The sequence below is a fragment of the Podarcis gaigeae genome, assembly GCF_964106915.1.
Source record: "Podarcis gaigeae genome assembly, chromosome: 14".
NCBI classification, from domain to species: domain Eukaryota; kingdom Metazoa; phylum Chordata; class Lepidosauria; order Squamata; family Lacertidae; genus Podarcis; species Podarcis gaigeae.
In genome coordinates this window covers 14,120,618-14,133,049 of record NC_139690.1, presented here as the reverse complement: position 1 = coordinate 14,133,049, position 12,432 = coordinate 14,120,618, and the positions used below count along the sequence as shown (strand labels likewise).

The window sequence follows — 12,432 nt, the reverse complement described above, 5'->3', positions numbered from 1 at the left end:
GGCCCCTCAGACAACCAAGGCGACCAACCGAAGTCCATAGCAAGGCCACTGCCTAACCTGAAGAATAGGGAGGAAGGGCGGGTGATTGAGGAAGCGAGCCAAAGAGGAAGTCCTCTGGCTCGCTCCTCCATTTAAACGGCCCTGGCCACGCCCCCTCAGCCAGCGGATTGACTGGCCGGGCTCTGACATGGCCGGGATCCCCCAGGCAACAGGGAACAAAGTCCCCCACCCCCGGTGGGGAGTGGGTGGCCACGTGGTCCACCGCAACTCCTCCCCACTGGGAAGTGGAGCAGATTTATCACAACAAACTTCTTAAGTATCCCCTCATGTGAAGAATAGTGAAACTCTGGGGGAGAAAATCCCTTCTGCTTTGCTTTCGAAGGGAGTGATGCTAAGCACAGGAGAACTTGGGTCGATATGCATCCATTAGGGATGCGGGTGGCGCTGTGGTCTAAATCGCTGAGCCTCTTGGGCTTGCCGATCAGAAGGTTGGGGGTTCAAATCCCTGCGATGGAGTGAGCTCCTGTTGCTCTGTCCCAGCTCCTGCCAGCCTAGCAGTTCAAAAGCACACCAGTGCAAGTAGATAAATAGGTACTGCTGCAGCGGGAAGGTAAACGGCATTTCCGTATACTTGGGTTTTTGTCACGGTATTCTGTTGCTCCAGAAGCCATGTAGTCATGCTGGCCACATGATTTGGAAAGCTGTCCGCGGACAAATGCAGGCTCCCTCAGCCTGAAAAGTAAGATGAGCGGCACAACCTCATAGCCGCCTTTGACTGGACTTAACCATCCAGGGGTCCTTTACCTTTACCTATTAGGCCCTAGAACTCACTTCCAAGTAAATGCATTTGGGATTGGTATGCCATTAGTTAGCGAGGATATGGCAGACTGAGATGCATGTTGTGTAGGGAATGAAGGAAGCATTGGCGCATGTTTTTAGTTTGCTAGAGTTGACAATTTTTTTTGCCTAAAGTGGGTTTTGAAATGCATTTTAATGGGGTTTGCCAACTGAGAAATTCTGATGAAACCAAATAAGAATAGCCATTTTGTGCAAATAAAGGTATCAAACAGCCAATTAAAGGGCTCATGTGTAGGACACCCTCAGGATTATTTTCTGTTCATTATTATATGTTTGGTTGGATGTATAGGAATTGGGATTGTGCCATTCAGAATGCCCCTCCATGTCAAATGAGTCTTATATATCTGGGAAGTTAACACCTCAAGGAGAAGACTAAGAACCTCTGAAATCTAAATTTCAGCGTGGATTTGAATGGAGAGGTTGCCACAGAGTATTCTTCTTCTACGTGATCTTTCCTTTGAATTATCTGCCCTGTTAGAATGCTCAGAAAGAGGTTCTTTAAATTCTTGGGCATCTAAAACAACATTGGCAAGAACTAAAGGAATGTTAGTGAACTATAGGACTTCAAACATTACAAATATGACCTCTAGCCTCTTGAGTATCATCTAGTTGTACACAAGCAATCCAAATTAAACGGGATTAATGTTCCAGTTGGTGAAGTATTCCAAAGTATAATGAGGTACCATGGGAAGTAATCATCATTAGAATAACCCCTAATATGCAGCACTGATAATGCTCCTGAAATATGGTTTGTTCTCTTGCTAAAAAACAGAACATCACTTTGCAGTTTTTTTAGGCAAGCCCTCAGGAAAATCCATAGGTGATTTACTACAAAATTCGTCCTAATATACACATTTGTGTGCAGTTTTTGCAAAGCAATTTTCCTTATGGCATTTTGTATGTTATTTTCGCTAAAAACGTGCATTTTTATGTGCACCTTTCTCAGTGCATACATTTCCATGCACATTACTTGGCTAGAAAATTGCATAGCAAAATTCAAAGAAGTGCAAATTTTGGATGTCAGTGTTTCAGTCCTTGTATTGTTTCAGAAAGGGCAAATTAGGGAGTTTCACCTTTAAATGTGAACTGAATAGGATTTATCCTCCTTCCCTAAGTGGGTATAAGATTGCAGGCTTGCAATATTCCGCTTGCTGCTGGTACAAAGATAGGAACATAGAAAGCTGTATTATACTTATCCAGTCTGCTAGCTCAGTGTTGATTCCTAAACTGACTGGCAACTGTTCTCCATGATTTCAGATAGGAAGTCTTTGCCCTACCCCACCTGGAGGTAAGGATGGTAGGATCTGTCAGTTTCTCATTTTTCTGATCTTAAATTCAGCTCCCCACATTTTTGTAGCAATCTTTTTTCTTATTTCAGAATCCTCATGAAGATTCATAATCACTGTAGTGTGAATTTCTCCTAAGAAACATATTTTTGCATGCATGTTTGAATTAATATCCACCTTTTCTTGCAAGCAATTTCTCCTAATAAAATGTATTTTTCATGAGTTATCTTCCCTAATATATTCATTTTTATTCACACTTCCTTCTAATATGTGCATTTTTTGTAAACAATGGTTGAGTGGCTAAACAAAAATGAGAGTGAATTCTGAAGGGTAGCTGTGTTTCGGTTTGCAAGGATGAATTTGGTAGGCTCACGTGTAAATTCAAACTGAATTACATTTCTCCCCCTCCCCAGGAAAAGCAGATGCTGGTCCACCCCCTGAGATATGTTCAGGGGCTGCTGTTTAACTGCCAATCACCCATTCCCACCACCCTTCTGAGTAATACCCCTCCCCACCTTCTCACTATATAGAAGGGTCTGGTGACTTCTGTTTCAGTGTATCTGAAGAGGTGTGCATGCACACGAAAGCTCATACCAAGAACTAACTTAGTTGGTCTTTAAGGTGCTACTGGAAGGAATTTTTTTTGTTTTGACTATGGCAGACCAACTTGGCTACCTATCTGTAACTTCTCATTTTTTGTTTATTTTAAAAAATTAAATTGATTTTTTAACCAAAAAAGGTGCCAGCCTAAGATAAAAATAAATAAATAAAGAAAACAGAATTGACTAAGACGTTACAGCCTGGAAGGACAAAAGTAGAAAGATACAGCGTATCAGGTTGTTGGGGGTTTTTTTATTGCTACACATTATCATTTATTTCCCTGTTGGTTGTTTGTTTGCTTGCAGGTGCCCATATAGGTGTTGGCATCAGCGGCCAGGAAGGCAGTCAGGCGATTCTGAACAGTGATTATTCTTTTGCTCAGTTCAGATACCTTCAAAGACTCTTGCTTGTTCATGGCAGGTGGTCATACTTACGGATGTGCAAGTTCTTGTGTTACTTCTTCTACAAAAACGTTGCCTTCACTCTGGTCCATTTCTGGTTTGGCTTCTTCTGTGGCTTTTCAGCCCAGGTAGGTTCTCAGTGCTTAGCTTCACAAAGCAGGAAACAAAACGTTTCCTCCTATGTGTTTAATAGCACTAGTTTCTTAAAGCCTGTTTTTGGTTTTTTAGTAGATGACAGAAAACAAACACAGTTAATTGTTCAGTTGCTTCGTTGAAACTCAGATAACATTGTAATGTTAAGATAAATAATTCTGCATGCGTTGACACCCCCCTGCAATCAATCAGCAGCTGAACTGGGTTCCATACAAAAACAAATGAACTGAAAAAGCCTCAAAAACTCAAAATAAATAGCAAAAACAAAAGTGCCAAACTTAATCCATTCTGGAAGTCCGCTTGACTTCTGAAATGTTCAAAAACCAAGGCACAGCTTCTGATTGGTGCAGGAAACAATAGCTGACATCTGCATCAGACATTCAGCATCTGAAAAATGTTCCAAAACTTGAACACTTAATTCCGGGTTTTTGGCGTTTGGGAACCAAGGCGTTTGAGTACCAAGGCATTTGAGAACCAAAGTACCACTGTAATAGTAATGATCTGAGTCTGCTTGTTGCTCAGACTAGGAACATAGGAAGCTGCCTTAGCCTATCTCACTCAGTGTTGCCTACATGGGCTGGCAGCAGTTCTCATACAGGGGTCTCCTAGCTTTACCTAGAGAGGCTGGGAGCACACTTGTCAAACTACAATCCTCTGGTTCACTGAAGAAGCTATGATGAGTTGTTGTTGTTTAGTTGTTTAGTTGTGTCTGACTCTTCATGACCCCATAGACCAGAGCACGCCAGGCACTCCTGTCTTCAACTGCCTCCCACAGTTTGGTCAAACTCCTGCTGGTAGCTTCGAGAACACTATCCAACCATTTCATCCTCTGTCGTCCCCTTCTCCTTGTGCCTCCATCTTTCCCAACATCAGGGTCTTTTCCAGGGAGTCTTCTCTTCTCATGAGGTGGCCAAAGTATTGGAGCCTCAGCTTCAGGATCTGTCTTTCCAGTGAGCACTCAGGGCTGATTTCCTTCTTGCAGTCCATGAGACTCTCAAGAGTCTCCTCCAGCACCATAATTCAAAAGCATCAATTCTTCGGCGATCAGCCTTCTTTATGGTCCAGCTCTCACTTCCATACATCACTATATGATGAGTTAAAACCAGTCAAAAACCAGTATACATGTGTAGTGTCAACGTGCTCCTGCCTGCCTCCTATGCTCTTAAACTTAATGAGAGTTTATCAGTTGCCTGGTCCCATACACTTGTCTGCATCTTCAGAAAGTAAGGTCTCAAGCCAATTACAAGTATTTTGTCTCCCAGCTTTATTTATCTTATTTACGACAATATGCCATTGTCAAAGAGGGCTTGAAGGAAAAGTTTCCTTAACAAAATGTGGAAACAATTATCCTGTCCATGAATATGTTTTTAATTTAATTTAGTTTAATTGCAATAAAGCCAAACCGTATAAAAACTCATGGTGAAAAGCTTATTTTATTTTATTTTATTTATTTTAATAGCATGGGAGTTCTTGTCTACTCTCAGAGGTTTGTGATAACTTTCTAGATTCTGATTATCTGCGAAATAGTCATTTACCCCACCCAGTGTTATTCCCCAAAGCCATTGGTTAATGCAGTGGCTGGCTAATGTTTCAGAAAGAATACTTGCTGTTCAACTCTGTTCATTTCTCCAGTGCATTTTTTTGCTAATTGTCCAAATGGGAAACAGATGATTAGGGCACTTCCCATTTATATGGAAATGCTGCTTCTTATGTGTTTATAAATCCCCTTACAACTTCAGGAATGTAAAAGATATGAGTAACTGTGACTTTTACGAGACTGGTTCCTAGGAGGTCCGTCTCGCAGAATGGAATGTCTAAAGTAGAGAATATCACAAATTGCGATTTGTAGAACTTTATCTGCTAGGCTCCCTGCTTACCAAAACGCTAAGAAGACCTAGGCATAAGTCTATGCTGAACTTTGTAGGAGAACTCAAAGCCTGGGGATCTGGGCTCCCTTCTGCTTCTGTGCCTACAAGAAAAAGAATAAAATATGAAAGGGGCAGTACTATTTATTTATTTGAAAGGTGACATCTCTCGGCATACTTTTAACTTGTTATTTGTGTTATCTTTTCAGACTGTTTATGACCAGTGGTTTATCACCCTCTTCAACATTGTATATACTTCTCTGCCTGTACTAGCGATGGGATTGTTTGATCAGGTACACATTTTGGCATATTCTAGATTAATCTGCCTTCAGCACAGACCATCCAGCAACTTCTCTGCCCAGGAATATATATAGCAATCGCTCTGGAAGGGAAAGAAGCCCGATTTGATTTGAATCTGGAGTCAACACTCAGGTGTTACAGTCCCAGTTTATGCCTAACCTTAAGAGCTGAGATTACAAACTAAGACAACAATCTGGCGTGGTGGAAGGCTTCAGATATTAAGGATACAGCATGCAGCCAGTTTGTTAAAGGTGTCTGGGTTCCAGAGGAACAGAAGGTTCTTGGCACCTGGCAATTGCAAGTCTAATTGCAAGAATTCGTGCCTCATGAGATCTGTATAGCACAGTCTCCCTTTCCTTTCAGTTATGAAATCAGTTGTGCTCCCCTAAATCTGTCTCTGCTGATGGCAACTGCTTTGGGTAGAATAGATTCCATCCCTCACTCTTTATTCCAGCTCATAGGAACAGTGATTGAATTCCCCTCCAAAGACCTCTGGCTTTATATACACTATTTTCACAATGGGTCCCGTGTGATTGGTTGATTCTGCTCTCCTCCTGGAGCCTGATTGGGCTGTTCCTGCAGGCCAATTGGATGCAGCATTCTAGGGTCCTCCCTGCCTATTGTTCTAGTGATAGGCTGATTCACTTCCTCTTGTGGCCTGATTGGGTTGCTCCTGCAGGCCAATCAGGTTGCTGCCTTCTAGAATCCTACTAGCCTATTGTTCTAGGACCCAGGCTCAGTACATAACACACACATTTAATGTAATCTCCAGTTTGACCATCAGATGTGCACATTGATATTAAAAAGAGTATGCTGTGGTGGCTAAAATGACTGGAAAAATCAGGAGCCGGGATGATAAAAACTTTAACAAGGACTGGGGGGGGGGGTTGTAATTTATTTGAGGGAACACTGTAAACAGTTAAAAACATTAGCAGGCTTGAAATAATACTTGCAGTGTGAAAAGAACTATGGATATAAATAGAATTTTATGAACAAATAGAGGATAATATGATATGCAGTGGAAAATGGTTATTGGCGGACTCCACAGAGGGGAGGAAGGAAGTCCGAGAATTCGGAGAATTTTTTTATTCTATTATATGTGTGAATGTAAAATTAAATTGTAAATCCAATAAAAAATTATAACTAGATGACAGACAGACAGACAGACAGACAGACAGACAGACAGACAGATATATTAAAAAGAGTAAATAAAAGGTATTGGGGTTTGCTTCTGGGGTCTTACTGAAAATGAAAGTCCTTTTGCCTCTGATATGCCCATCCTTTAAACTACTGAAATTAATAATAATAATAATAATAATAATAATAATAATAATAATAATAATTTAATAATTTAATATTTGTACCCCACCCATCTGGCTGTGTTTCCCCAGCCAATCTGGGCAGCTTCCACAAAGACCAAAAATACACTAAGATGTCACACATTAAAAACTTCCCTGAACAGGGCTGCCTTCAGATGTCTTCTGAATGTCAGGTAGTTGTTTATCTCTTTGACATCTGGTGGGAGGGCGTTCCACAGGGTGGGCGCCACTACTGAGAAGGCCCTCTGTCTGGTTCCCTGTAGCTTTGCTTCTCGAGATGAGGGAACCGCCAGAAGGCCCTCGGCGCTGGACCTCAGCGTCCAGGCAGAACAATGGGGGTGGAGACACTCCTTTATCATTGGACGTCATGATGCTGTTAAAACTCAAGTCGATGCATATTTTGCAGGATGTGAATGAGCAGAGCTGCCTCCGTTTTCCAAAGCTGTATGAACCTGGGCAATTAAATCTCCTGTTCAACAAGCGCAGATTTTTCATCTGCATAGCGCATGGAATCTACACGTCGGTTGTTCTTTTCTTCATCCCCTATGGTGCTTTTTATGATGCAATTGGAGAAGATGGGAACCATATTGCTGACTACCAGTCTTTCGCAGTCACAGTCGCAACCTCCTTGATCATAGTGGTCAGTGTTCAGGTAAAAAGAAAAACGGCTGATAATCATTTAATTATTGAGACTCCCCCTCCCTCCAAATTTGTATGCGGTATTACAGTGCTGAGATAAATATGTACGACCAATGTCCTCTAATAACCTTATGTGTTAATACTGTTACCTCCATGCCTAAATGCATACTATTTCTTTTGCAGATTGCACTCGATACCAGCTATTGGACAGGAATCAATCACTTCTTCATCTGGGGTAGCATCGCTGTGTATTTTGCCATTTTGTTTGCGATGCACAGTGATGGCATTTTTTATTTATTTCCCAACCACTTCCCTTTCGTAGGTGAGTAAAGAAGCACTGAGTGGGGGGGGAATGCTCATGCAGGTAACCATAGAAAGGTAAAAGGTAGAAGAAGAGTTTGGATTTGATATCCCACTTTATCACTACCCAAAGGAGTCTCAAAGCGTCTAACATTCTCCTTTCCCTTCCTCCCCCACAACAAACACTCTGTGAGGTGAGTGGGGCTGAGAGACTTCAAAGAAGTGTGACTAGCCCAAGGTCACCCGCAGCTTCATGTGGAGGAGCGGGGACGCGAACCCGGTTCCCCAGATTACGAGTCTATCGCTCTTAACAACTACGCCACACTGGCTCGCCTGGATGGACTCCTAAAGGACTCCTGGATGGTTAAGTTCAGTCAAATTCGACTATGTGGTTGGGGCGCTCATCTTGCTTTCAGGCCGAGGGAGCCGGCGTTTGTCCACAAACAGCTTTCCGGGTCATGTGGCCATTTCCCTTCCTGCCAAAGCGGTACCTATTTATCTACTTGCACTGGCGTGCTTTCGAACTGTTAGGTTGGCAGGATCTGGGACAAAGCAACAGGAGCTCACTCTGTCATGGGGATGCGAACCGCCGACCTTCTGATCGGCAAGCCCAAGAGGCTCAGTGGTTTAGTCTCTATCATATCCTTGGATGTTGGCACCGGTTTGTTTAAATAAATAAATAAGTTCCTGGGCTTGTATTTTGGCATGTCCCCGAGGAAAGATAATTTTTCCAGCACTGAGAGGCAGCCACTGAGGAGGCTTCTCCAAAGGCCCAGTAAGACTGCATACAGTGCGGTCAGGACCACATGCTGTTGGAGAATGTCATTCACCCGAAAGCTTTATTGCAAAAGGCACTGCCAGGAATCGCTAAGCCCCAGATGGACTAGGCTGATGTTAGAGGATGACTCCGTTGCTTCACAAAGTAGCTCTGGTAGCCAAAAGTGAGCAACAGGAAGCAAAGATGCTTCCCTTAAAATGAGGATGCCTGGAACCGTCTCCTACCATTCGAAGCCTTGAGATAAACAAGTTTATGTCACTGAGAACAGCTGGGGCTTTCTGGACACCCTCCAGAACAGGGATACCTGTCATTATCTAAACCTTGGACCAAGCTCCCTTAAACAACTTCCAGTCCATCTTTGCTTATGCATTCTCCCTTTCCCCTTAGACTTTGATCACCGAGGAGGCTAGGAAGTGTGTATCTACCACATCCCAACACAAATATAAATAGGCTGATGGGTCCAAACATGTGTCCAAACGCTTTATTTTCATTGTGCGCTGAAACCATGGTAGAGAGAGGTCACTGTTGGATGGCGTACCCGGTTCTGTCAAATGGGGGTGTGGGAGGGCCAAAGCCAAGGTGAGGCAGGGCAAGAGAGGTGGGGAAGTGAGGGGCAACAGAAACAAAGGTGGACCCAGAGGTGAGTGCAGTGCCAGGGAATGCAATGCCAGGATCTATAGGAGCCACCTCCTAGGGGCTAGGGGCGCTTCGGCCACCACAATAAAATATTTGAGGGGCCAGGGCCCCCCAAAATTGTTGGCCATTCCCATTCAAATGGTGTATGTGTAGAGGTAAAGGGACCCCTGATCATTAGGTCCAGTAGTGACCGACCCTGGAGTTGTGGCGCTCATCTCACTTTATTGGCCGAGGGAGCCGACATACAGCTTCCGGGTCATGTGCCGATCATGACTAAGCCGCTTCTCGCAAACCAGAGCAGCGCATGGAAATGCCGTTTACCTTCCCGCCGGAGCGGTACCGATTTATCTACTTGCACTTTCACGTGCTTTCAAACTGCTAGGTTGGCAGGAGCAGGGACCAAGCAACAGGAGCTCACCCCATCGCGGGGATTCAAACCGCCAACCTTCTGATCGGCAAGTCCTAGGCTCTGTGGTTTAACCCACAGCGCCACCCGCGTCACGTGTTATATTACAATATTTAATTCAAGTTGGCACCTCTGCCAGAGTCCCAGTGGCCACACCTGCCCTTTGCATTTAAAGCAATACAGTCGTACCTTGGAAGTCAAACGGAATCCATTCCGGAAGTCCGTTCGACTTTTAAAACATTTGGAAACCAAAGTGTGGCTTCTGATTGACTGCAGCCAATCAGAAGCCCCATCGGATGTTTGGGTTTCAAAGAACGTTTGCAAACTGGAACACTCACTTCCAGGTTTGCAGCTTTCGGAAGCTGAAATGTCCGAGTACCAAGGCGTTCAGGATCCAAGGTATGACTGTATTTTATCATTTTAAACAGTTATGGCTTCCTTCAAAGAATCCCGGAATTGTAGTTACTTCAGGGTACTAAGTGTTGTTATTAAGTCAAAAAAAAAAAAAACCAGAGTTCCCTTTGAAGAGGGATTGACTCTTAAACCACTCAGGGAATTTATTTCTGTGAGGGAGACCTCTTAAGAGAGAATTTAAGAGACAATTCTAAGCCCAGTAATATCCGCACCATAAATTCCCAGGATTCCTTGAAGGAAGCTGTGAGAGGTAAACTGGCAAAAACACCACCACCATCCCGATATAATTTTGTAGCCCTCTTCTATGTGTCTTCATAAGTTTTAAAAGAAACACAGAGAAAATCTGCCCGTTCCTACAGAAATGGAACTGGCAGTGAGTAATTGCAAGCAAGCTGATGAGCAGAGTGTACATCATTTTCCCTGTCCTACATATTTCTCAATGCCAACTCTAAATCTATATTATACTCTGGAATATGTGTGGTATTTTGTATGATGTCACATTTTTAGATGTTGCCAAAACATGTTGTTTTATTCTCTCTCTCTCTCTCTCTCTCTCTCTCTCTCTCTCTCTCTCCCCCTCTTTCCCTCTCTCCCTCTCCCTCTCCCTCTCTCTGCATTTTTGTATAGCTCGTGTAATCTAAGCACTTCAGAATTAAAATCATGTGTTAACCTAAGGAATTAAAGATTGCTTAGCATGTCCCATTGTCCCACAACTGCAAGCTGTCACCACCCAACTGGTATTCCTACCAAAATATTTTTTTCTTCTGTACTGATGCAGGAAATGCTTGGAACTCCTTGGCGCAGATAAACGTTTGGCTCATCATTCTCTTGACCACTGTGGCTTCCGTTGCGCCCGTGATAGCGTTTCGTTTTCTAAAGGTGGATTTGAACCCAACGTTGAGTGATCAGGTATGCCACAGCAGTGGAACATTTAAAGCAATTCCAGTCCCTTTTATGTATACCTTTTGGGTTCAAGTTGGCAGATGTTGCATTAAATAATCACACAGTACTTTTTTTTTTAAGTCCCAAACCATTTTTAATCAGAAAAACTTTTCCAGGAAGATTAAGAAAAGTGCTTTGTGACATCATTGTTGCCTAGTCCCTTTTGCTTCAAACGGGGGGGGGGGGGGACTTGACCCTTTTGAGTTTGGTGCCCAAGAGAAGATTGCTTTCATATCAACAGTGTGGTGGACGTATTTTCCAGCATGGAGTGGTTCCCACATTATGCACGTTCAAGCCCTCCCTTTAATGTCAGTCTGGGGATGTTCCTAAAATAGTTTTGAGAACCCTGATTATATTACAGTGGTGATTTTATGTGTGCACCAGGTCCTCTATTGCATATTATTTTGGAGCATACAGAACATATATAACAGAGTGGTGAAAATGCTGCAGAGAATATGCCAACGGCTTTAATAAAAATATCCTTTCGCATTTCAGAAGTGTTGTGAAAACAGTGTATTTGGGGAAAGGAATCCTTGCAGCAGCGGCAACAACATACATTTAAATTTAGGGATTGTGGTTTGGCAAAGGTGTGGCTGAAATCAGAAGTTGTGCTTCCTAGGCCTTTCCTCAAACAACAGGGTGCCGGCCTTTTCACTGGAAACTGATTTGTCAAGGATTTGCCAATATAATCCAGATCTGAAAACTAGCCAGTGTTTACAAAAGGAAGATTATTTTCCATATCAATGTAAACTGTTTCCCCCCTCCTTCCTAAAGGTACAGGTTTTGAACAGGGCTCAGAAGAAACAGAGCCCATTACCGATCCAGATTCACCAAACGCACAGAGCTAGCTCTCGGAGATCGGCTTACGCTTTTTCTCACCAAGAAGGCTTTGGGGAACTTATAACATCTGGAAAGAATATGCGTGTCAATAATATACATTCAGTATTTGGGATAGGAAAAACGATGCAGAATAGCTGGATTGAGAACTTGCGGAAGAGAACATCGGAGTGTGAAATTCAGCTGAGAAAGACCTCCAAGACTATAAATCATTGAGTATGTGGAACAAAAGAGTGTGCTATTGTTGCACAGAATATTTACACTCTATTTATCTACTTGCATTGGCGTGCTTTCAAACGGCTAGATCGACAGGAGCTGTGACAGAACAGGAGCTCACTCCGTCACGGGGATTCGAACCGCTGACCTTCTGATCAGCAAGCCCAAGAGGCTCAGCACCAGCATCCCATTTGAAGTTGGGACCTTCTGCTGGCAAGGAAGGTGGTGTGCCACTGACCTAATACTTTGGTGTATTTTTTTTTTTCAGAAGGTTGGTGGGGATATGAGAGAGGTATATGGGGATCTACACCCATATTCCTATTACTTCTGATTACTAGATATTGCAAGTTTTCATTATGCTTCAAAAACCTGCCAAATCTATTCCACCACAAGATGCACATACAATTTCCTTCTTCCGCTGTTGCATCTGCTTATCTGTACCACATTCAACTTGCTTTAAAACAACCCTCTGTCTCTGACCC

General features: G+C 43.1%; 1 protein-coding gene across 1 annotated transcript in view; it reads left to right on the top strand.

Moving 5' to 3' along the window:
* The window catches only part of ATP8B4 (ATPase phospholipid transporting 8B4 (putative)), a 113,975-nt gene extending 101,919 nt beyond the window's left edge, over nt 1-12,056 (top strand). Inside the window, exons 24-29 of the mRNA XM_083712493.1 lie at nt 3,050-3,273; nt 5,373-5,456; nt 7,189-7,434; nt 7,605-7,743; nt 10,734-10,864; nt 11,672-12,056. Coding sequence (XP_083568619.1) covers nt 3,050-3,273; nt 5,373-5,456; nt 7,189-7,434; nt 7,605-7,743; nt 10,734-10,864; nt 11,672-11,950 — 1,103 coding nt within the window. The 3' untranslated portion in view covers nt 11,951-12,056. The remainder of the gene's footprint in view (nt 1-3,049; nt 3,274-5,372; nt 5,457-7,188; nt 7,435-7,604; nt 7,744-10,733; nt 10,865-11,671) is intronic.
* Nucleotides 12,057-12,432: the final 376 nt, after the last annotated feature.